We start from the raw sequence: 24,454 nt of genomic DNA, 5'->3' as shown, positions 1-24,454 counted from the left end.
AAGATAATACTATAAATTCCCCCCCCAAAAAAAAGACTTCAGTGAAAATTGCTACCAGCTCTGCTGCATTGAACTTCTAGCAGTACTATTCTGACGTAAATACAGAGGATGCTTCCTTTTGGGAAAAGTGCAACCAATGTATATATGTTTAAAGTAGATTTATCAATACGTAAGTTTTTACTGAGATTCAGGAACAAACAAACATGCTAAAAATATTTAGAAAATCTGTCTAATCTACTGATTAGCCTCCAGTTGTGTATGTTTCTTATCCCTAGGGGAGAATGTGAAGAATTGTTAAATTCTGTCCCAATAAACCCATTAAATCACTTTGTAAGTCAATAGTTGTTAATTTTCTGGGACATTGTCTCAAAGTTAGGGAAGGCAGATAACCAGAAGTGCACACACAGGCAATTTACATTTGACTTTCAAACAAACCGATAGGTGAAACCTATATAAAGGATGTTTCAGAGATTAAATTGGCACTGAAGAGAAGACTAGCTTATTTCGGCCTTACATTAAGAACTAATTTGAGCCATGGGTTTCTGACTGGTGTTAAATTAGACCCTGGCTAATTTCATGGTAGTCAAAAATCTGGTGTGAAATTAACCAGGGTCTAATTTAACATAAGTTCTTTCACTACAGGAGCAATTCATATGCTTCAATCTAACTTGAAAGCATTACAGTTTCAATCCCATTACAGTTTCTTTATACATGTGTGTGTGTGTGTAATAAGGTCGTCTTTTATGAAAGAGCAGAGGACCTTAGAGCTCAAATATATTCTGCTTCTATTTAAGTAATCATTTTAATAATGCTCCTTCAAGAAGCAAGCAATAGTAATATAAAGACAAGGAAGCATATATTCTTCATTTAAAAGAAGGCATATTCAGAGGACAATTACAGTTTGCAGTATACAAAAACAGCATTCCTTAGAATTCTTACTCACTAGTTTCTGTGGCTGTAACAGTTATGTTGTGCCAAGAAGCTTTCTCTCGGTCCAGAGGTTCAGTTGTAATGATTGTTCCATTGTGTTCATTGATGCTGAACAATCTCTTTAAATGCACGCCTTGGACAATAGAATACCTGAATTTGGAAAGGAAAAAAAAAAAAAAAAAAAAAAAAAAGATATTTCCTAATACTGAAAATCTCCATCAGAAACAGGGACATATAAAGCTACTGTCAGATGAGAAAACAGAACTGTGCATATATACATATAAATGTGTGCAGCAACAACTCAGAAATAATGAAAAATGTACACTTATAAACATTTAAAATTCACTGCTGTCAAGATTAAAGCTCTTCTTTTTATAAAACTAAATATATCTCAGATCTATATTAATGTGAACTGAATCTGAATTGTATTAGTCATTCTTCAAGCTCACAGCAGGTGAATGACTTTGCTGAAAAGAAACAGCGAAAGTGCCACTCGTGAAATGAATAACACTAACAGTTAAGTGGATGTATAATGGTAAATCTATTTTATCATTGTTGACATGCTCTGATGCTGAGGGAATGGGCATTATAAAGAAAGAAAGACAACAATCTATAACGAGGTGTCACCTAAGCAGGGTACAAAATTCTAAAGTAGAAAATGAATGCAAATCAGTCCACTGCTCCTGAGCTGTCACTTAAAATGCTCTGCAGGCTACTTCCATATGCAGACATGCACATGCACATATACATACGTACCATTCAAATTGTTAAAGTCTAACCACTGGTCACAAAACAGAGATGGACTGAAAAAAGATACCAAAAGTATTGGTTCAAATGGAAAGAAAATTTGTAGATATTACTCATGACATTGAAAAAGGACTATGTGTCATGCCTGGTAGGCAATTTCAGAGAAGAAAGGTTTTAAGGATTGGTTCTTATCATTACAGTTTGGAATTCACAAGTTTAATTTTATTTATTTATTTATTTTTCACTTTTAATTTTGCATGATAAAACCTTTTATTTTTGTCATAGAGTCATAGAATCATAGCTTTGTTTTAATTGGAAGGGATCCTTAAAGATCTAGACCAACTCCCCTGCAATGAACAGGCACACTAGCAACTACATCATGCTGTTCAGAGACCTATCCAGCATAACCTTGAATTTCTTCACGGACAGGGCTTCTACCACCTCACTGGGCAACTTGTGCCAGTGCTTCATCATCCTTTCTGTAAAAATATCTTCCTTATATCCAATCTGAATCTCCCCTTTTATCTCTTATTGGCATTTAAGAATCTAGCTTACATTATGTGTCAGCATTTTGATGAGTCTTTAACATTTTATTAATAGCTATTTTTTAGCCTGTTTGGAAAATCAGTAAGAGAATAAATTAAGAAATCTCATAACAAAACCAATTATAGTATTTTTCATTTGAGCCAAAGGCTTACCTTTTGGAAAGTTCTTTTTTAGCAGCTCATAATTCAATATTACCATTTCATATATAGACAGAAGTTATATGAGTATTCCTCATTCTCTGCATCCAAAGATGGATATTGTTGGAGGTTTTCTGACATTGCTTCTCTTGGATTTTTGTTTTATTTTTTTTGTTGTTATTAATCTAACTATCAATAATTGTTAGAAAATCCATGTTGGATGAATTTTATTTTTTTTTTACAACTGATGTATTACTTTTACTACAGCTATTTTTTTCCCCCATGACTTTGCTTTCTTTCTTTACTATAAATATAAACTACTGATACAGCATAGACAGTTTCCTATATTTTAAGTACCTGTCATTGTTCATGATATCAATAGTTTCAAAATTAGATTCATGCCTATGTGTTAAGAGTGGAGTGCTGCATTTTAAAGTAATTCAGCAATGCAGTGTATGTTTTGCTGTACTGGGGCTACTCAAACACACTGACTTCATAGTGAGTTTCATAAAAATATTTCAGATTCATAGTTGCACTCTGCACATTTTACTGTAGATGCTGAAATATCATAGAAACAAGCCATGCCTGTTTTCTTTGAATAAAAGTACTTTTTTTAAAATTCTTATTAAATATATCTTGTTTAATAAGTAGCAGTAATATGAATATGAAAAAATAGCAAATGGTTTTGCCTTGACAATACTTCTGAATATATATATGCATATCTGATTTTGCCATTGGGAACCTAATAAGTTTATCTACATGGCATAAATTATTTTGTATGTAATACATTTGTCCCTTTATGCTAACTTCTTTAAACCGCTGAGTACAGTAATGTCAAGTTACTCAATAAGTAATTTTTAATTATATACCCAGTTTTAAAGATTGATTACCTGTTATCTCCCTTAAGAAATATCTTAATTTGAAAATGATAAGCCTGGGGGATTTTTTTAAAAATTATTATTATTTTTTTTACTTATATCTCTTTGTGATTATAGCAGCAGATGTAGAGAACTGGTAAATTTTGATCATGTTGAGGTGAAAGATGCCAGTGGAGATGTTCTATGTTCTCCACACAGCAATGAAACAATCTCTACATAACTCCAGAATTTTGGAAAATCGACTGGAATACCTCCGTGCACTCACAGGTCTGGCTGTAATGCACATCCTCTTCCAGGCCACTGTTTAATCTGTTGCCCCTTCTGAAAATGCTCTTAAAGACGCATGAAGCTGTTTTATTTTTATTTTGGGTAGGGGTTAAGATTCAACCTAGAATAACCCTGCTCATCACAATGGAAGCATGATGAACTGTAAACAGTAGCCAAAATAAGGAACGTAAATAGCCTTGGGGGCTATTTTTGAGACATTTAGATTTTGAATTAGGTACCTGACTGGGCTGTCATCCTTGTCCAGATCTCTTGCAGATACAATTCCTACCAACGAGCCATTTTCAGCTCCTTCAGCAATCTCCATCACATAGCTCTCCAAGGTGAAAACTGGAGCTTCATCAGCATCTACCACACTTATTTGTACAATAGTTATGTCTTCAAATGGTCCTTCTTTCAGAAAACGATCATCAATGTACCTGTTTACAGCTTTTACTCTAACACTATGTTTCCTCTTGCTCTCATAATCCACTCTCTGTTAAGAAAGAAAATGAGAAGAAAAAATTTTTTTTTTTTTCACATAAGAATTAAAATGCAAATCCACAAGGAAAGGGAAATGAAATCTCAGCTTCTGAAATCTCACCTTTTTTAGTATGATAACTCCTTCCTGAGTATCCCTGTCAGTAATGATGCCAAAAGCATCTGAACTGTCTTCTTCAATGAAATAGTTCATGGCTGCATTCTCCCCTACGTCGCTGTCTTCTGCCAGGAGTCTGCCTACAGTAGTGCCCACAGGAGCTTCCTCAGAGACATTCAAATAGTAGAGTCCTAAGGAAACAAATACTGATACAGTTCAGTGATCCATCACAGTTAACAGTTACTGAGACAATGATGGCCTGGGGCTCTCAGAAAACTGGGGAAAGCCCTCAGCTTTTACTAGAGCAATGTACCTAGTCCAACGATGGATGGACATCAGGGGGAGGGTGAGACAACCTGTCCTCCTAGTCCTCCTGAGTTCCATTTTAGTTGTAAATAAAAGGCTTAGGAGAATCAGCTATAGCAAGGTGAATAAAACAGTGGAGGTGCAGCATTTCCCAGCTATATTTTATTAGTTTCTCCTGCTAGCCCATTTAAATGTTTGCAAGAAACTACCTGTACAGTCACATCGTTTGTCAAAAAAGTTACAGGGCTATGGCAAATCTAAATTTCCCCATGCTTTCAACTACTGTAGCCTGTACTTACTCTGCTGAAATTTGGGTGGATTGTCATTGACGTCAGAGAGGTTGATGGTAACAGTGGCTGTTGCTGAAAATGCTCCTGCTTGTCCAACCATATCTTTTGCTTGGATGATAACCAAATACTGATCTTTTGTTTCTCTGTCCATTTGGGAAGCCATTCTGATGACTCCTTAAAATGAAAATGACATTTTTAGGTCCCTGACCTATAATACTCATGTTTGTCCCAATATCTGATAATATAATATGGGTTTAAAATGCATTTTTCGACACGGTTGTGTCTGTTCTAGGCTATCCTAATGGCAACATCTACGGAATGTAAAAGTTTCATTCTGTATGCTTAGAATTCTCAGAAACAGAACACACCATATACCTCCTATATCATATGAAATCATCTTTCTTTCCCAGAAATCATGATTTTGAAGGGAACATCTATGATTTCTCCAATTCAGAGGTAGAAATAGTCACATAATGAATCTTTGAACTGTTAACCCAGAAGTTTTCCTGGGTCTACTTGTTGGATGAAGTATTCATAATCCAGCTCTTTTCCTTAGCAAGGCAATTTCCTAACTAAATTGATGATTGTCTAAAGAGATATAAATATTGTCAGCTTCAGGGAAAGAAAGTGTTAATTTTTTTTAAAATACAGAAATTATGCAAAGATGTAAAAACAAGGTGCTATCAGTTTATATTTTTGGCTGAAATGAGGAAAGAAATATTTCTTTTCATCCATTTTATGTTAGTTTATGATTTTTCAAGGTGACAAGGTTATTCTTTCATACCTGTCTTTGGCTCCACAGAGAAATAAGGCTGACCCTGAATGAGACTGTAAAGCAGCCGGGCATTATTCCCATAGGAAGGATCATCACCATCTGTAGCTGTTACCTGTGTAACAGAAGTACCTCAAAGGAAAAAAAAAAAAAAAAAAAAAAAAAAAGAGAGAGAATATATTATTCTCTATGTAAAAGGCACAGCAGAATCAATCAGCAAAGACTTCATCTTTGACTGAAAGCTCGCTATATCCTGTAGACAAGAATGACAATGAAATTGTGGGGTCATTAGTAACGACTGCCTTTCAAAAGCAAACATTCATTGTACCATCACTTAACCTTTACTTTTCTCTCTTTTTTCATCACCTAACTTCTGCACAAGTACTCAGATAATCATCAAATCATAGAATGGCCTCAAGGATCCCTAAGTTCCAACCCCAATGCCACAGACACAAGTGCCAACTGCTGGATCAAGTTCTAGATCAGATTGCTATCTCCATCAGGTCTCCATCCAGACTGGCCTTATATACCTTCTGGGATGAGGTGCTCACAACATCTCTGAGAAACCTGTCCCAGAACCAGTAAAAAGCTTCTTGTGAGGAAATCAAGAAATCAAGCTTCCTTCTAAAAACTTTCCAGCAATCATCCTTGTGCTTGTTTCTACTTACAGCTGCAATAGAGCTGTACAGTTTCACTAGAGGAGAAAAGAAGAAATGATGGAGTGCAGGGAATTAGATCTGAACCACCTTTTTTGGCATTTTTTTTTTGTTTTTTTAACCAGTAAAACATATAAATTGAATTCTGAACTTACAGTTGAATAATATTTTCAAATAGAAAGGTATGCTGAACATGAAAAATGAAATGTTTTTATTATTTTCAAAAGTATTCATCCTTTCAACTTACTCTTAATTTAGTCAGCATCACTTCAGGTGGCTCAATAATGCCACCTTCATAATAATGTCATCTTCTCTCAGAGTGGAGATATGATGTTATTCATATGCTAATATGTTATTCATTACTACCAACTTTTGGAGTAATATATCCTTCCAGATAGCTATAGCACCAAACTTCTAACATGCATGTGTTAGCCATGTGTCATATATATGTATATCACTCCCTACTGCTTTGGAGAAACATTAAAATGTAAGACTGTTATTTAATTGAGACACATACACACCTTGGAAAGAGCAGTACTTTTTAACAAAACCAACAAATAAAGTAAATAGAAGTACTCAGCTACACAGCTATTATGTGGAAAATTATTCTAACTAATACTGGAAAGTCAACCTCTAAGGCATGTTATCATGGCTATAATACAGTTGTTTTGAAAGACATGGATTGCGAGGAAGGAATCAAGCACTGTGGATAATAAAGAAGGTATTGCCTGTTGTACAGCCTATAAATTCAGTTTTCTGCTAAAAAAACCCTAAGAACAAATAACGTAGTTCAGAAATCTATTTGTTTACAGCACCCTGTTTAACAAATCAAAAATAAGATGGGACAAAATAAATAATGCAAGACTGCAAGATTATAATTACTTGTTGTATCTCATTCATTTAAATATAGATTTACTTCCTATGGCTTGTATTCAAAGAAATGTTGAAACTAAAATGGCTTTTGCTGCTTCTTTTTTGCTTGCCTATTAACTCTTTGATAGCATCACAGAAGGCAGAAGAATGGTATTTCCTCTGGAGGGCTCAGGGAGCAGGAACAGAAAGGTGAAGGAGAGAAGGGCTGTCTGGTAAAGAGGGAGCTGATTTGGAGGGAAGGAAGAAGATAGGTCTCCTGTATTAGGAAGAAGATGATTGTAAACCTGGGGTGACAAGAGGCCATACAAATTAGGGGCTATGATTTCTCATATTGTTTGTAGACAAACAGTTCATAATTAGTACATAAAGCTTTAAATATTAAGCCACATTTTATTTTATTTTTCCCACTTTTTTGATCTTTCATTACCATGAAGCCCATATTTCTTTATGCAGTTAACTCACATCAAACAAAGCCATTTGCTGAATGAAGCTGTTTTCACATAGACATTTTTATATGGGTGACAGAAATTACAGCAGTAATATTATCTGTCTCCCAATAGCCCTAAAAAAAAAAATTGTTCAGCCATTTAATAACTCCATGTGTGGGAGCAAAATAATCAAAATAAATAATTTCTTAGAAAAAGATCAATTATTTTTTTATCTACAAAATAAAAAAGCCAACTCTTGACATCATAGGTATGAAATTACATAAATGAGAATCTAATTATGATAAATATTGTGAAAATGGATACGAGGCCAGAGACAGCAACTAAATATACTTGTAAGTTTTCAAACATGCATTTTCTGAATATTTGTGTTTAACGCTGGTATAAAGTTTAGCTCTAAATAAAAACTGTATCTACGTACAATTGTCTTAAGATACCTAGTAAACATATTTATGCATTCTGTGCTTTTCATCATGTTCTACCTGATGCAAGCAACATTTTTCTGATTGCTGTACAAGATTTTTCTTCCTATTCCTGCATCCTTTTTATGCCTTTTGGGTAAAATATAATTTTGCCACTAATACACTGCAGCTTATTAGGCAAACTAGAGGGCACTAATATAGAATCATAGAGATCATAGAGTCACAGAATCACAGAATCACAGAATCACAGAATTACCCGGGTTGGAAGGGACCTCAAGGATCATGTAGTTCCAACCCCCCTGCCTAGCAGGGCCACCAAACATACACATTTACTAGATCAGGTTGCCAGGGCCCTGTCAAACCTGGTCTGAACACTCCAAGGACGGGCATCCACAACCTCACTGGCAGCCTGTTCCAGGACCTAACCACCCTCTAGTAAAGAAACTTTCCCCCTAACATCCAACCTAAATCTTCCCTCCTTCAAACTTAAAAACCATTTCCCCTAGTCCTGCTATTTATGCCCTTCGAAGAGTTTACTCCCCTCTCCTGGAGTAAGTTCCTTCAGGTATTGAAGGCTGCAATGAGGTCACCCGCAACCTTCTCTTCTCCAGGCTGACAAACCCAACTCCCTCAGCCTGTCCTCATAGGGAGGGCTTAGCCCCCTGATCATCTTTGTGGCCCTCCTCTGGACCCTTTCCAAAAATCTCCATATCTTTTTTGTACTGAGGGCTCCACACCTGGACACAGTACTCCAGATGGGGCCTCACAAGAGCAGAGTAGAGAGGGACGATCACCTCCCTATCCCTGCTGACCACCCCTCTCCTAATGGAGCCCAGGATCCCATTTGCTTTCCGGGCTGCCAGAGCGCACTGCTGGCTCATGTTAAGAATGGTTTGGAAATAAAGGGACCTTTAAGATCATTTAGTTCCAATACCCTGCAATGGGCTACAATGCAATAGTTACTCTTTTTTTTTTTTCTTTTTTTTCTTTTTTTTTTTTTTTCTCCTAAATAGAGCTTGAAATGTACAAAAACACAATGTACTGATAAATTACTGCATCTGACTCAACCATTCCATCAGATATACTGCATTTGTACAAGTTTAACAGCTACATGGGAGGCACTTAATGTAAAATTGTGCCAAATGCCTGAGGAAAACTGCAGATCTATACTCTCAGAAGGGAGTCCATTTGCTGACACACTGTTCATTTACAGTGACACTTGCATTCAAAATCCTAATAAAATTTATTGCTGAAGATAAAATAGAGGTGAGAATGAAGGAAAATGTATTCTAATTTGTTGTCATTTGTGTATATGTACTGATATTTTTACCTAATTTTAGGTAAAATTATCCATGCCTGTTTTCTGCTTTTCTGTGACGAGTAATACCCAGTCAGCTGTGAATTATTTCTTATTGTTTTCTTACTTCCAGATAAAATGCTCAGTAACTATGGACTGTTTTTCAAGTATTGTCTATGTTTTCTTTAAGTAAATCAGTAAGAGATTCCAGGTCAAGTACTACTAAGCTGAATGGCTGCTGGAGACCTCCAAAACAGTGCAAAATCGATACTCTAAAGAGCTATGTAAACTCTTCCCAATCTGTGGACTTACTATACAGGAGATTACATTTTATTGGAAGAAAAACACTGACATAACAAGCCACTGTGTTACTGATGTTGCAAATTTGGTTGGTTATTGTTTCCATCTGTTTACAGGTTAGAAATTTCCTTCTAAGGATTAATGCCTTAGGATGCATGCCAAAAGAGTTTTCATCTCAGAGGTACAGCAGCCGCCCTTGGAGAAGCGGGGAAACTGCACTCAGAGGTGATTTCATGACATGCCTCAACCATTCCACATATTGGATCTGACCACTGTTAAGGTGCATTCCACTATATGTCACTCCACCTATGTGGAGTCTCACTTTGTGAGACCCCACTTGGAGTACTGTACGCAGTTCTGGGGCCCCAAAACACAAGAAGGACTGAACTAACATAGTACTTGTACTTTAGGAATTTAAACATGTAGTAGATGATAGGAAATTGGCTAAATACTGCTGAACCTTCTATTTTTAGGTTTTCAATTTATGGGCAAATCAAGTCAATACAAACTGAGATGTTGTACCAGTAAACAGCTAATTGTTGATTTTAGGTGAAAAACAGAGGTATATGTGAAAAGAACATTACTATTGTTCTTTGCCATACATGCCATCCTGCCTGCCACCCTTTTTTTAAAAACCTATTTTTCTTTCATGTTATCATCCTTTCATCATTAAGAGAGGAAATCATCAGTAAGATGGGAAGGTAGCATAGAAGACCAGAATTGAATTCTTGATGTAGTTGTGTGAGTAGAGATCTGGGTGAGTGTAAGTTGAGCCATATTAAATTATCAGCTACTTTAAAATCAATTTAATAGCAGACCAAATGCCTTATAAATAACTCATAGTCATTTAAACAAACAAAGTAACAAACAAAAAAGAACAAAAGGCATTATCAGAATTATAAAATCTGTGCAATCCCAGATAAAAACACCCAGATAATTCTAGACAGTGAATTATGTTCCCTAATATTATTTAATCATAGAATGGCTTTGGTTGGAAGAGACCTCAGTGATCATCAGGTCCTAATCCCACTGCCACAGGCAGGGTTGCCAGCCACTAGATCAAGTTCTACATCCGATTGCCCAAGGACCCATTTAACCTAGACTTCAACAATTCAGGAACAGAGCACACACAACCTTTCTGGGCAACCTGTTTTGATACCTCACCCCTCTCTCTAAACTTCTCCTTGACATCTAATTTAAATCTCCTTTCCTTTAGTTTAAAAACATTTCCCCTTATCCTATCACTATCTACCCATGTGAAAAGTTGATTTCCCTCATGTTTATAAACACCCTTTAAATGTTGCAATGAGGTCTCCTCACATCCTTTTCCAGACTGGAAAAGCCCAGTTCCTTCAGAGTATCTTCATAGGAGAGATACTCCAGCCCTCTAGTGATCTTTGTGGCCCTCCTTTGGACCCTTTGCAAAATCTCTACATCTTTCCTGTGTTGGAGGCATTCAAGAACTGTAGAGATGTGGCACTGAGGGACATGATCAGTGGGCAGTATTGGTGGTAGGTAGACAGCTGGACAAGATCTTAGAAGTCTTTTCTAATCTTAATGATTCTATGATTCTATGGTTGGAGGACTCAGACTTGGGTGAAGTACTCCAACTGGGGCCTCATGAGGGCAGAATAGAGGGGGATTGTCATTTCCCTTGCCATGCTGTCCACCTCTCTTCCAATAGAACCCAGGATATCATTGGCCCTCCAGGCTGTAAGCAGACACTGCTGGCTCATGTTAAGTTTTTCATATACCAGGACCCCTACGTCCTTCTCTTGCCTTCCTTCTGCTGCGCTTCTCAGCTTGGTGTTGTCAGCAAACTTGCTGAAGGCTTCAACAGATGAAGAGAAAGCTGAGGTGCTGAATGAGTTCTTCACCTCGGTCTTCACTGGTGGCCAGGATTCTAGTCTTTTTCACGTCCCTAAGTCTTGCACCCCCATACCTCTATGTGGGGACCAAGGAGGTAAATCCCTCCCCACTGTAAGGGTAGAGCAAGTCCGAGAGTGCCTCCTTAGACTGAATGAGTATAAGTCTATGGGGCCAGATGGCGTGCATCCTAGGGTCCTGAAGGAGCTGGCTGAGGTGGTTGCTGAGCCGCTCTCCATCATATTTGAGAAGTCATGGCTGTCAGGTGAGGTCCCGGATGATTGGAGGAAGGGTCACATCACTCCCATTTACAAGAAGGGGAGCAGGGAGGACCCAGGTAACTACAGGCCGTTGAGTCTCACCTCTGTGCCTGGGAAGATTATGGAACAGATCCTCCTGGACAACATGCTTGATCACATAAAGAACGAGCATGTGATCCGAGACAGCCAGCATGGCTTCACCAGGGGAGGTCATGCTTAACTAATCTTGTGGCCTTCTATGATGGAGTGACGGCGTTGGTGGATGAAGGGAAGGCGACCGATGTCATTTACCTGGACCTGAGCAAGGCCTTTGACATGGTCCCCCATCACATCCTCATCTCCAAATTGGAGGGAGGTGGATTTGATGGGTGGACAACTAGATGGATAAGCAATTGGTTGAAAGGCCGCAGACAGAGGGTGGTGGTCAATGGCTCTATGTCCAGGTGGAGGCCGGTAACGAGCGGCGTCCCTCAAGGGTCTGTCTTGGGACCGGTGCTCTTTAACATCTTTATTAATGACATCGATGAGGGAATGGAGTGCACCCTCAGCAAGTTTGCTGATGACACCAAGCTGAGTGGTGCAGTTGATACGATGGAGGGAACGGATGCCATTCAGAGGGACCTTGACAGGCTGGAAAGCTGGGCTTGGGAGAACCTAATAAGGTTCAACACGGCAAAGTGCAAGGTTTTGCACTTCGGCCCGAAGAACCCCAGGCACCTGTACAGGCTGGGAGGAGTTGTCCTTGAGAGCAGCTCGGCAGAAAAAGACCTAGGGGTCCTGATAGATGAGAAACTTAACATGAGCCAGCAGTGCGCTCTGGCAGCCCGTAAAGCAAATGGGATCCTGGGCTCCATCAGGAGAAGGGTGGTCAGCAGGGATAGGGAGGTGATCGTCCCTCTCTACTCTGCTCTTGTGAGGCCCCATCTGGAGTACTGTGTCCAGGTGTGGAGCCCTCAGTACAAAAAAGATATGGAGATTTTGGAAAGGGTCCAGAGGAGGGCCACAAAGATGATCAGGGGGCTGGAGCACCTCCCCTATGAGGACAGGCTGAGGGAGTTGGGTTTGTTCAGCCTGGAGAAGAGAAGGTTGCGGGGTGACCTCATTGCAGCCTTTCAATACCTGAAGGGAACTTACTCCCAGGAGGGGAGTAAACTCTTCGAAAGGGCTGATAATAGCAGGACTAGGGGAAATGGTTTTAAGTTGAAGGAGGGAAGATTTAGGTTGGATGTTAGGGGAAAGTTCTTTACTAGAAGGGTGGTTAGGTCCTGGAACAGGCTGCCCAGTGAGGTTGTGGATGCCCCGTCCTTGGAGGTGTTCAAGGCCAGGTTGGACGGTGCCCTGGGCAACCTGATCTAGTAAAGGTGTATATTTGGTGGCCCTGCTAGGCAGGGGGGTTGGAACTACATGATCCTTGAGGTCCCTTCCAACCCGGGCAATTCTGTGATTCTGTGATTCTGTGATTCTGTGAAGGTACAGTTTTACTGTGAGCACATAAAAAACTGCACAGAATTCTGACAAAATATCCATCTTCTTGCCTCTAATCCTGTGGCAGTGAGGCCACAGGTGCTCTCTGAACCACTAACAAATTATGTTAAAAGTAATTTTAGTAAGAGCTCAAATACAGATTTTTTGAGAAAAACAAAGAAACAATTCTGTCTGAAAGTAGCAGTGAAGAAACAATCATACACCCCAAAGTGATTTAACAAATAGCACATGGTGTAAAGCAGGATTAACAGGAAATAAGTTGATTAAATGGACAACTTTTGCAGCTATTGCTGGTAGTAACTGTGAACTACTGCTTTGTAGCAGGATATTAACTTCTCTTTTAATTAAACTCCAAAAGTGAGTATGCCTGACTTGCAAAATCCAAGTATAGCAGAATCCAATCCAGGATAGCAGAAGATGGTTAAGTTTATAGCTCCTTGTGAAAGATTCACTGAATCTACCATAAAAGTTGGATAGTGCTGAATGAAATATGTATTGTTACCCATTGCTATTAAGTTAATGTGCTCATAAATTCATACAATTTTAAGTAATAAAATATGAGAATTTCCTTTCAATTTTATTTGATTTTATTTGTAATAGAAATAACCAAGAGATAGAAGTAGGAATTTAAAAGATTAGTGTGATTTTTTCAGTAACTTATAAAGAAACTATTTTTCATTTGTTTAAGACAATAGTTATCGAGACAGTTATATAATAGCAATCTTCTTTATGTCAGCTGCTTTCACACAAGTTTATAGATACAGACTCCAGATCTTTTTGACATGTAGATGTGTGGAAGAAGTGATCTGGAGTTTAAGTCATTGCTTTTGACATAAAAATTTCAATTATTTTGCTCATGAATTTGAAATACTACTAAGTTGTCCATCATCTAGTCCAAACAAAGGGAAGCTTACCAATTGAGATAGAGGCTTGGCTGTGGAAATAGGTAGGCATCATACATGATACGAAGGTAGTCATCACATCAGCCCACTTCATTCCTGTTCTGAACTCATTACTTACAGGAAGGAAACTATCCCTATATTTGGGGGAAAATCATGAGTGCTTTGATGTAAGTTTGACTCTTCTCCAATTACAGTACAGTATGATTTATACTACACAGTATAATAAATGTCTATTGTTTAATTAGTAAGCAAAAACAGAAGAGACTGATGAAAGATACAGAGTACATTTCAGCTCATCTGAACTTATATTTATGTGCTTAAAGAGTCAAGCGATATCAAAGACCTTTAAAGTTTAAGTGTATGCTATTTTTCCATCACATTAGTAGAAGTCCGAAGAGCAGACAGGTTGTAACAATAGTCATGTGCTGAAAAATTGTGTAGACAGTAGTGTGCTATCTTGATTAAAAAAGCAGTGAAATCTGTCTGACTAAAATATACCCTGCAGTGCCAGCTGGCTATAGTACTCTACCTATTCTCCTATTCTGAAGTGTAATGCTTTTTTTTTTTTTTTTTTTTTTTTTTTCCCCATTTAAATAGGTATCAGTTTCAAGGCTGAGTCATTATGGAAAGAGCAGTTTTCTATATTCAACCCAAGTATGAATTCAAAATCTGTAAAACTACTCTGATTCATGTAGGTACCTAAATATTTAAAGGCAACCATGTTAATTGAAGTTATTCCAAAAAAGCAGTTTAAACATACACCTTTGTAAATTTGCAAGATTGTAAAATAGCATAGCTTTCTTGTCATTGAAAAGTGGTCTATGAAAAATTCTGTTAGGATTTTAAATGAATATAGCTATTGAAATAATAATAATCAGGAAATAAAAGAATTTAGTTTATAGCACATCGTACCTTCAGGTGACATCTCTGGAACAGTAGCCACATAAGGTCCATCTAAGAACTGTGGTTCATGATCATTGATATCTCGAACTTTGATAATAAATTCTGAATCAGGTTCAATAGGAATTCGAGTTTTCCTGTTGATGACTTGTGCTCTTAGAATGTAGAAGGATTTCTTTTCTCTATCCAGCTTTTGCCTCACATAAATTTTGCCATGTTCATTGATGAAAAAAATGCTGTCAGCTCCCTCCCCTGTCAAAATATATTGTAGGCTGCCATCCTCCTTGTCTAAATCTGATTTCAGCTGTAAGTGAAAAGCAGTAAAAAAAATTAAAATTATTATTTAATCCCCATATTCTGGTAGAAATCAAATTTGATATATTAGTTTTCAGCTTTTTATGTCTTCATTCCACAGTGCACCCCCCGCACCCCCCCCCTCCCCCCCTTCCCCCCTTCTCTCCCTCCTGCCTAATATTTGATAGAGGACATTGTCACATTTTTAGCCAGTTGTGTCTCAGTTTTAAAATATTGATATAGCTGACATATAAATATATGGTAAACCTGAAAAAGTGACTGTGACTCCAGTCACTCTGGAGTGAAAAGAATTAATGTTATGTATACACTTAAGCTCATTGCTTTATCAGCTTTTATAGTTTCTGCTTATAGGTCCTTAAAATTTATCCAAATTCTTTGTTATTAAAAATGTCAAGTGCGTCTTATGATTATTACAGATATATATATAATACTAAGTGTACAATACTAAGTGTAATCATGAGGGGGAGTGGTGTTCCAATTTTATTGTAATATAAGGGATGAAATCCATTCTGAGATTTAGGTCTGTATTATTTATTCTGAAATAAATTGACAGGCATTTTCCATTTCCTTCCAGGATGATCTGCATCCTCTCTTATCTTGATAAGATGAACTTTATGATGATGATTCCTTTGATGAAGCTGAGCCCTTGAGACTGTGGTCCAGCTGCATTTTTTTACATCAATAGAATTGTTCTATTAATATTAACGGTATGCAACAGCACTTTTGTGATGGCAGGGACTGAAATAATTGATATTTTTCGCAGCATTGTTTTCCATCATATCATTATTTCCCTGTTATTTTTTGTTTGTTTGTTTGTTTGTTTTTTAAATTTATTTTGGGTTTTGAATAAAACATGTCAAAATATTTAAGAGGTAGGATAAGTACTGAATAATTCAATGTAATATATGTGTATAGATATATTCAATTGCTTATTCTACAATGTAGCATGTTCTGAAAGTGAATTACATGTCTAGATGTTCTTTTAAATAGCATTACTGTTTTGCTTCTTTCTTTCTTTCTTACCTAACCTACACCTCAGTGTAGACTGCATGTTAGAAAAGAAATAACTGAGACACACTTCCGTATTAGATCTACTAAAAATGTTTTGTGATAACTGCTGATCTTGAAAAAGTTCCTGCTTTTCTTTGGAAGCTGTATTTTGAATTGTATATCTGTTCAATTTTATGCATTAAGTTGACAGGGACACTGCTCTGAGGTATGAGGGACACAGTGCTAAGTTCCTATATTGAATCTTTTCTGAATATTCAGGCCCTAAATTTTCAGTTAATTCCCCTCAAAAACTTGAAATATCACTTTTAGGGTTATGATGATAACATTCTTTAAAATACAAACATCTTAAACTCTGAAATTTTCAACATATTTGTTGTGTTCAAAATGTGGGGTGTAAATAAAAACACAATATAATTAAAGTTGTTTAGAGATGAAAATGTATTATATTTATGAAGTTTCTTGCATGGGAAACTGTTCTCCAGCTATGGGAAAAGTAATGATGATTAAAAAATGAGAATGTCTATACATGTTCTTCCAGAAGTAAGACACTTCTGTAGCAGTTACTTTGGAGGGGATGAGAGAAAGTAATTAATAAATTTTGAGCACCCTTTGGGCCCAATTAAATTTTAGTGCTAGTTAATTAGCAGTTAAACTTATTTTGGTTCGTTCACCTAGAAAGTGCCTTAAAGAAATGAAAACTAGATCTCAAGATTACAATTACTTTTAGTTTACAAAAATAAATAATAATAATAAATAATAAGAAGAAGAGTAAGCAAAAATGGAAAATAAGTAGATAAAGTCTCATTAAGACAATTATCTTAAAGAACATTTCTAAAGGAGGGTGAAAAGTAATTGCTCGTTGTGCTAAAGCTACATTTATCTAATGAACCATGCAGATTCCTGTAGTTTCTCAGTTGTAAAAGGATTTAGTATTAATCTGCTTCATTAAAAATTAATGAGGGATGAATCAGCCGCTACTTAGTGTAATAGAAGATCATGCTAAATACTGTTTGTAAACTACACTGTAATCAGTATAGCTGCTTTGATGGAGTGCCAAAAATAGCACAAGCAAATTGCCAGATGTTGATAAATGGGACCTTATCTTTCATTTAGAAGATAAAAAGGAAATTTTCATTTTGGTACCTCTACCTTCTCTATGCAGTTTTAGTTTCAGTACCTGAGTGAGCGCTGTGTTCCCTTGATTGTAGAGCCAGATGATAGAAGGAACTTGACTACTGCCTCTAGTGCCAGTAGTTCTTTGTTCCCCAATCAGATCACAGTAATGTTACAGTGTTGTGCTGCCCAGTAACATCTGTCTTATGTCATCTTCCTATTTTACTTTATATTTCCTGGTCAGGTGCTAATCAGCATGTTAGATATAACCTGGTATCATCCTGCCATAATGACTTGTCATACCTGTCCAACATACGTAGGCATCGTTGAGGTCTGTTCCTCAGTTACAAAAAGTGGCTCCCATACCCAGCCACGCTTCACTCTTTGAATTGTTGTGTAAGACTGATCTGTGTTTTGAGCACTGAAGTTCTGCGTGGTTGGGTAACAATGTCCAAGTTGAACAAGTGACAGCACAAGAGAGAGGATAGTGGAGCAATTCATGCTGAAACCTCTTTTCAAACGATTTTCATCTGCAGAAAAGGAGAAAAAAGTAAAATAAAATGACAAAGCATCCATTCTGTCTTCCCACTTTTACTTATATATTTTGTGCTTATATAGTAACTGATTCATAATCTTATAACCTCCTCCCCTCCCAAAAAGGAAAGAGCTTAAACAGTCTGCTTCTGCTTAAAACAAAGATTCCTTAAGAGACTCTGGCATGAACATCAAGTGTTCAGCTTCCCTTTTTGAATATCCTGCACAGGGACTTTTTAAGCAAAAAAGGAAAATCATCCTCCAATTAATTCATCTTCCAAATTAAGCTGGGCAATTGTATTGTAGCATAGGAATAATTTGATTGGAATAATTGTATACTTCTGCTTAGACAGAGCTCATTTTGTACTGTAGTCACAGAACTACCTGAAGGGTGAAAAGTAGTGAATAGTAGTGAAAAGTACCTTAGTGTCCCCAACGACTAACAACTGAAACTGAGCAGTGCAGATTGTTTAAAATCTTCTCTCCCTCTTTCCCAGGTCAGCAAAAATGCCAAAAAAAAAAAAAAAAAAAAAAAAAAAAAAAGCCTAGGTGCAAAAGTACCTTGAAGAAGTGGTAAAAAGCACATCTTTCTCCTTTCTGATCTATAGGAATTAAATGTTTTATCTGCTTTTAGCAACTTTTTGCCTTTGATTGAACATAGGATAAATGTATCTTAAAGCCGTATGCTCCTGTAGCTAGTTTAATTTGCAGAAAATACTTTTAGAAAACTAAGGCTCAGCACAAACTATCTGCTATTATTCAAGTGATTTTTGGCACAATAATTAAAACACAGAAATTTAAATAATGTGTAATTCTTAGTTGAGAATCACCATCTCCTAAGTGGCAAAGAGAATTTTGAAAATCCTTACCACATGTTCACAAATTACTAACAATTTTCTTCAAATCTTTATCCACCAAGAATAAAATTTCCTATACAGAATTAAAGTCTGGTTTATGAATTTACCTTATGGTAGACAGACTGTGCAACACACTGAGAAAAATGTATGTATTTGTCCGCTTTTAATTTAGGCTTTTAAAAGCCATAGACCATGGACATCCTGAACATGCCTGTTCAAAATAAAATACACACTAATATGTCTTTTAAAATGAGAATTTAATAATACTGCCATCAAAACCCAGTCTTTTGCCAGCAGGTCAAGATAGGTGACCCTTCCTGTTCTAGCATCTATGAGACTGCACTTGGAATACTGTGTCCAGTTTTGGGCCCTGTGAGGTCTGGATATATTGGAAAGAGTCCAACAGAAGGTCACCGATCAGGACACTGGACTTCTCCTGTGAGAAAGACAACTGGGAGAAGAGAAGGCTCAGTGGGAATGTTAAAAAAATGTATAAACACCTGAGGGAGTGGTGCAAAGAAGATGGAATGAGACTCTTCAATGATACCTAGTGGCAGGACAAGAGGCAGTGGGCACAAACTGGAGGTTCTACATAAACATTAGGAAGATATTTACTGTGCGAGTGATCAAGCTCTAGGATTGGTTGCCTAAACAGGTTGTGAAATCTCCTTCATCTGAGGTGCTCAAAAGCTATCTGGATGTGATCCTGAGCAACTTGACCTGTGTGGCCCTTCCTGAGTAGAGGCTTGGATCAAACAATGTAAAGAGGTCCCTTTTAATCTCAGTCATTGTTTGATTGTGTGATGCATGGCAAAGGTAAAACAATCTAAGTGAAGAAACAAATAGTCAGAGACCTTTCTGAGGAATCATAAAGAAGATTATTTCAAGCAGTATTTAAATGAGGAGACAGGCATTCATACTGGCCTGTAGTAACTACTTCTGATTTTTCTGTTTGTTCTGACACTACATACCTATTTCAACAAGGTATTTCAGGCTCGTAGAGTATTATTTCATGAAGAGTGAACAGCAAATGGAGACTCAGCAAGCTCATCTGACAAGACATTGTTTATGCACATCACAGTGAGGATACAGAATATGACTACACTGACCAACTGCTGAACAGCTTTCAACAGTGCTCTCAGCTGTTAGCCACTGATGGCTACATCAGTGGTAAACAATTTAAAGAGCATAATTAGCATTTGGGTCCATTTCCTTGTCTCTTCATTCCTAGTTTATTTCAATAGCCTATGATACATTTATTCAGTCATCACACCTCTGATTTATTAGTAGTAAATAAGCATTTTCAAATTTGGGGATTTTTCACACAATTTGTTACATGTATAAAGTGACATTCACTTGAAAATGCTGAGCACATTATTGTGGAAAAACATAAGGCTATGTAGTGAAACTGAGAGTTATATGTCTTTCTGGTTTGCCCTTCTCTGCTCAGTCAAACGTGTACAATTTGTTTCAAGGTATTTCAAAATAAATTTGCTTCCAACATCTTTGGATGTTGAGACACTGCCTCCAGCTTCTGGTCAGCAAATTCTTTGTATATCTAATATTTGCCTTGTGAAGCAATCACCTTCTTTCTATTCTCCAGAATCAGTATTCGAAGTAACTCTTGCAAAATATCCAGAAACCTAATTGCTTATTCCCTTCTCTATTTCTAGTCTTTAGTAAACAAACAAGCAAACAAATAAATAGAAGTCAGTATTATTTCTTACTTGAAAAAAAGTGCTCGCAGTTGTTAAAATAGCTCTATGCTGAGAGTGACTCCTGTAACAGTGACAAGTATTGCCTCACTATGCCCTTGCATTCTTCTGTCTTCTCCTATCTATCACTTCTCTTTTGTTGTCCCTTAATTTGTAAGGTCACTGAAAATGAAATGACCTTATAGTTTGTGTTATAATATATAGTAGAAGGGATGATTACTAAAAGCACTGAGTTTTTATGTGATATAGTAATGAACAAATAGATAAAATCTTAATAATGTAATCCCTCATTAAAAAGAAGACAAATGTATTTTTAGAGATGAGCAAATGAGCTGCCACTAATAATTTCCCAAGAGTATGAAAGAAATAGGGACCATATTTCTGCTCCTGTTCTACTCTTCAGGAAATAGTACATCTTCCCTCTCACTTGCATTGGATTGAACTGTTTTAATAAAGACTGATACTTAGAGTAATGAGAACATCAATTACAATTGTAATAAGTGGGCTACAGCTCTTAAAGCATTATTTTCCATTTAGCCTTAATGAAAGTCAAGATAGTCTTGTAGACTAGGAAAAGATTTAAATTTTTGGAACAAAGTTGTGAAGTACTTTGCTTTGTTCTAGAATTGTCTCCAAGTTTAAACCTATCGCCATTTGAAACTAGAGATTAATTTGAGGTGTCCTGGTAGTCTGACTTGGTTTTGAATTCTCTCTATTCTAGTAAGAATAATTTATTATTAATTTTGACAAGTTCAGTACATTACAAAGTAGTACCTTTTGCTGCCTAACAGTTTGTGAGTAACAATAGGTAGAGTAAGATGTTCAAAAAATTGGCCTCTGGAATTTAGTGAAGCATATTGAGTGCTGATGGAAAAAAATAAAAGACTAAGGAAAGGCAAAACAGCAGCATTATGAAGTATTTATGGACAGAGATGATGAGGATAGTTTCTGTTCCAGTTCACATATCTGAAGAATAAGGATAAAGTAACCTAATTTTGTAACAAATTAGTAAAAACAAAAACAACACAACTTGAAATAAGCAAAGTCTTACAATTAGGGACTTACAACATTCCAAAACATGTTAACAAGGTACATACTTCTTAAATAGAGACCCTTAAGACCACCTTATGCTTACTTGATGAATTTTTTGGTTTTGTTTTGTTTTGTTTATATTGCAGAACTTTGAAAAAGTGACTCCTGAGGAAAACAATTCTCTTTGTCCTTTAAAATACTATGCTGAACAAAAAAATACAAAAAAGAAATTCCTTTGGTGTAATTAGGTAATGTCTTTGCTTGTGTTAATAAAATCAAGCAAACAATAACAGAAAAGTAGAACAGTTCATGTAAGCTTATCAGATTCATTAACATGAATCTTCTGAAATGCATTTCTTTTCTCAAGCGGAGGCCTAACATGATCATGTGACTTTTGATTTGTGTGCTTGTGTTGTTAATATTGTCATGAAATTTGTCTCCCCTATAAGCTCTTATCTTTAATCTTCCTTTAATCTTCCCCTACCCTTAGCAAGTTTGCTGATGATACAAAGTTGGGAGGATTGGCTGACACACCTGAAGGCTGTGCTGCCATTCAGTGAGACCTGGACAGGCTGGAGAGCTGGGCATTAAGAAACCAGATGAGGTTTAACAAAAGCAAGTGTAGAGCCTTGCATCTAGGGAGGAGTAATTGCGTGCACTAGTACAGGTTGGGGGATGACCTGCTGGAGAGGAGCTCTGTAGAGTGGTACCTGGGTGTCCTGGTGGATGGCTATGAGCCAGCTGTGTGCCCTCGTGGCCAAAAAGGCCAGTGGCATTCTGGGGTGCATTATAAAGAGCGTGACCAGAAGGTCAAGGGAGGTGATCCTCCCCTTCTACTCTGCCCTGGTAAGGCCCCATCTGGAGTACTGTGTCCAGTTCTGGGCTCCCCAGTACAAAAAAATGACAGGGATCTCTTGGAAAGAGTCCAGCGAAGGGCCACAAAGATGGTTAAGGGCCTGGGGCATCTCCCCTATGAAGAAAGGCTAAACTGGGTCATTTTAGCTTTGAGAACAGAAGACTGAGAGCGGACCTGATCCAGGTCTATAAATATCTGAGGCTCAAAGTGGCAAGGCCAGATTCTTTTCAGCTGTGTGTGGAGACAGGACAAGGGGAAACGGGCAGGAACTGGAGTGTAGGAAGTTCTGCATGAATGTGTGGAAGAACTTCATGAACTTTATGGTTAGGGTGACAGAGCACTGGAACAGGCTGCGCTGGGGGGTTTTGGAGTCTCCTTCTCTGGAGATATTCAGTACCCGCTTGGATGCCTACCTGTGTGACCTGGTGTAGGGAGCCTGCTTTGGCAGGGGGGTTAATCTCAATGATCTCTGGAGGTCTGTTCCAACCCCTACGATTCTGTGATTCTGTGATTCTCACGGTAAAGAAAATGTATTTGTAACTAAAAGAGGTGTATCACTGAGTGTTAGATTGACTGAACAGAAATCTTCCTATTTTCAACTACACATTTGTTCATTTGTACTACTATTTTTCTCACTTTATTTTATATAACTGATTACTATAATACTAGTGGGTTACAATGCTGCTGCTCTATCTCCCTTCAAGCAAAGGTTGCATATGCACTCATTTTTATCTCCAGTTCAGGCTCCACCCAATGTGATAGACACATGGTCAAATTTATAACATACAGTGAAATAATTACATGTATGTATGTATGTATGTATTTTATATTTATATGCATATGTGTATATTATATGCATATAGCATAGTCAGTTATTCAGTGTGTATGCTTGTGGGTTTTTTGTTTGTTTGTTTGATCCTGATACTTAAAATTTATTGTTTGTTTTTGTAACATGGATAAAGCAGTGGTAAAATATTCCTACATTTGCAAAATAGCGAACTTAGTCCTATTCTTGCTACTTTTTACAGCTGCAGAATTTCACCTGACTTTAGGCTGCTCCATCTAAAAAATATACCAAATGTAATTACACTCTGGTTACAAGAGCTAATGTCTAAAATGTAATATCTTCATTCAGTTAATGAGAAATATATCAACAATAGTCTTGCTATTCTAATGCATGCCTAACTATTTTAAAAGCTATTACTTGTCCTTGAGAAGTATCTTTAACGTGTCTTGATATGACATTTGACCAAATCATATTGCATATTAATGCATTAACAGCTTCATGTGTCTCAACTAGTCACCCAGAACTTCACTTACATGGAAGACAATTACTTAGATGCTATGAAAGTGACATGAATTTCACTTTATTCTAATTGGGTCATTATTTTCTTCATTTTGTAAATATGCTATTATACCATTAGGGAAAGACTTCAAACTGCTACATAGGATTGCCACAGTAATTATCTGTCAGTTATACATGAACAAAATAGCTTTAGAAAAATAATTTTTTTAGTTATTAGTGCTTTCACCTCTCTGTATTTTGATCAGTGTAGCTGACTGATTAGAAATCCAGCTATTACTATTGTTTTATGATGGTGTACTGATTATTATTTTAGGTCGTGTATTTACACATATCAACTGATTTCAGCATTTTACTAGTGTATGTACTGCTTTATGGAATATTCCCAGATGCCATTTCAGATTGCAAAGACCTGAGCTTTCAAATCCTGGTAAGCTGTTGGCAGAAATTTATAGATACTAAAGAGATGAAACATTTTTTGAGGTATCAAACTGCGATATTTGTTTCTCAAATGCTATCTCTAATATTAAAATCATGTAGGTATATAGAGAAAGGCAGGTCATTTTTTAATGAGAGGAAAGGTCAAAGTTGAATGATGAGATTTCCTACAGTGACTGAAGACTGCAAGTGGAAGAGCCTTGTTTAGCCCTCAAGCCAAAGGAGGTAAGTCAAAAGATGGAAAGACATATCTGTTTTTAAAATCTTAGGCTACAACATACTTTTGATTCACATTCTGCCTCTGAAACTATTCTAATCATCAAAAGACATAAGTAAATGCATGTGGAGAAATACAATCAGTCTTCATTCTGAATTTAAACCAGTGTGACTACTCATCCTCAAATT

At 36.9% G+C, this 24,454-nt stretch overlaps 1 protein-coding gene across 7 annotated transcripts in view; it reads right to left on the bottom strand.

Moving 5' to 3' along the window:
* The window catches only part of CDH19 (cadherin 19), a 128,670-nt gene that overhangs the window by 15,310 nt on the left and 88,906 nt on the right, over positions 1-24,454 (bottom strand). For 6 of the 7 annotated variants that reach the window (XM_015855200.2, XM_015855201.2, XM_015855203.2 and 3 more), the window contains 7 exons: positions 17,618-17,844; positions 14,888-15,179; positions 5,481-5,600; positions 4,706-4,870; positions 4,107-4,291; positions 3,745-3,998; positions 944-1,080 (listed from right to left, as the gene is read on the bottom strand). In XM_015855200.2, the coding sequence (XP_015710686.1) occupies positions 944-1,080; positions 3,745-3,998; positions 4,107-4,291; positions 4,706-4,870; positions 5,481-5,600; positions 14,888-15,179; positions 17,618-17,815 (1,351 nt within the window). In that variant the 5' untranslated portion in view covers positions 17,816-17,844. Of the gene's footprint in view, positions 1-943; positions 1,081-3,744; positions 3,999-4,106; positions 4,292-4,705; positions 4,871-5,480; positions 5,601-13,987; positions 14,110-14,887; positions 15,180-17,617; positions 17,845-24,454 lie in introns of those variants that run through there. The other variant, XM_015855204.2, reaches the window with a different exon arrangement.

This window comes from Coturnix japonica, chromosome 2, assembly GCF_001577835.2.
Source record: "Coturnix japonica isolate 7356 chromosome 2, Coturnix japonica 2.1, whole genome shotgun sequence".
Lineage (NCBI taxonomy): Eukaryota > Metazoa > Chordata > Aves > Galliformes > Phasianidae > Coturnix > Coturnix japonica.
This window is presented reverse-complemented; position numbering and strand designations above follow the sequence as displayed.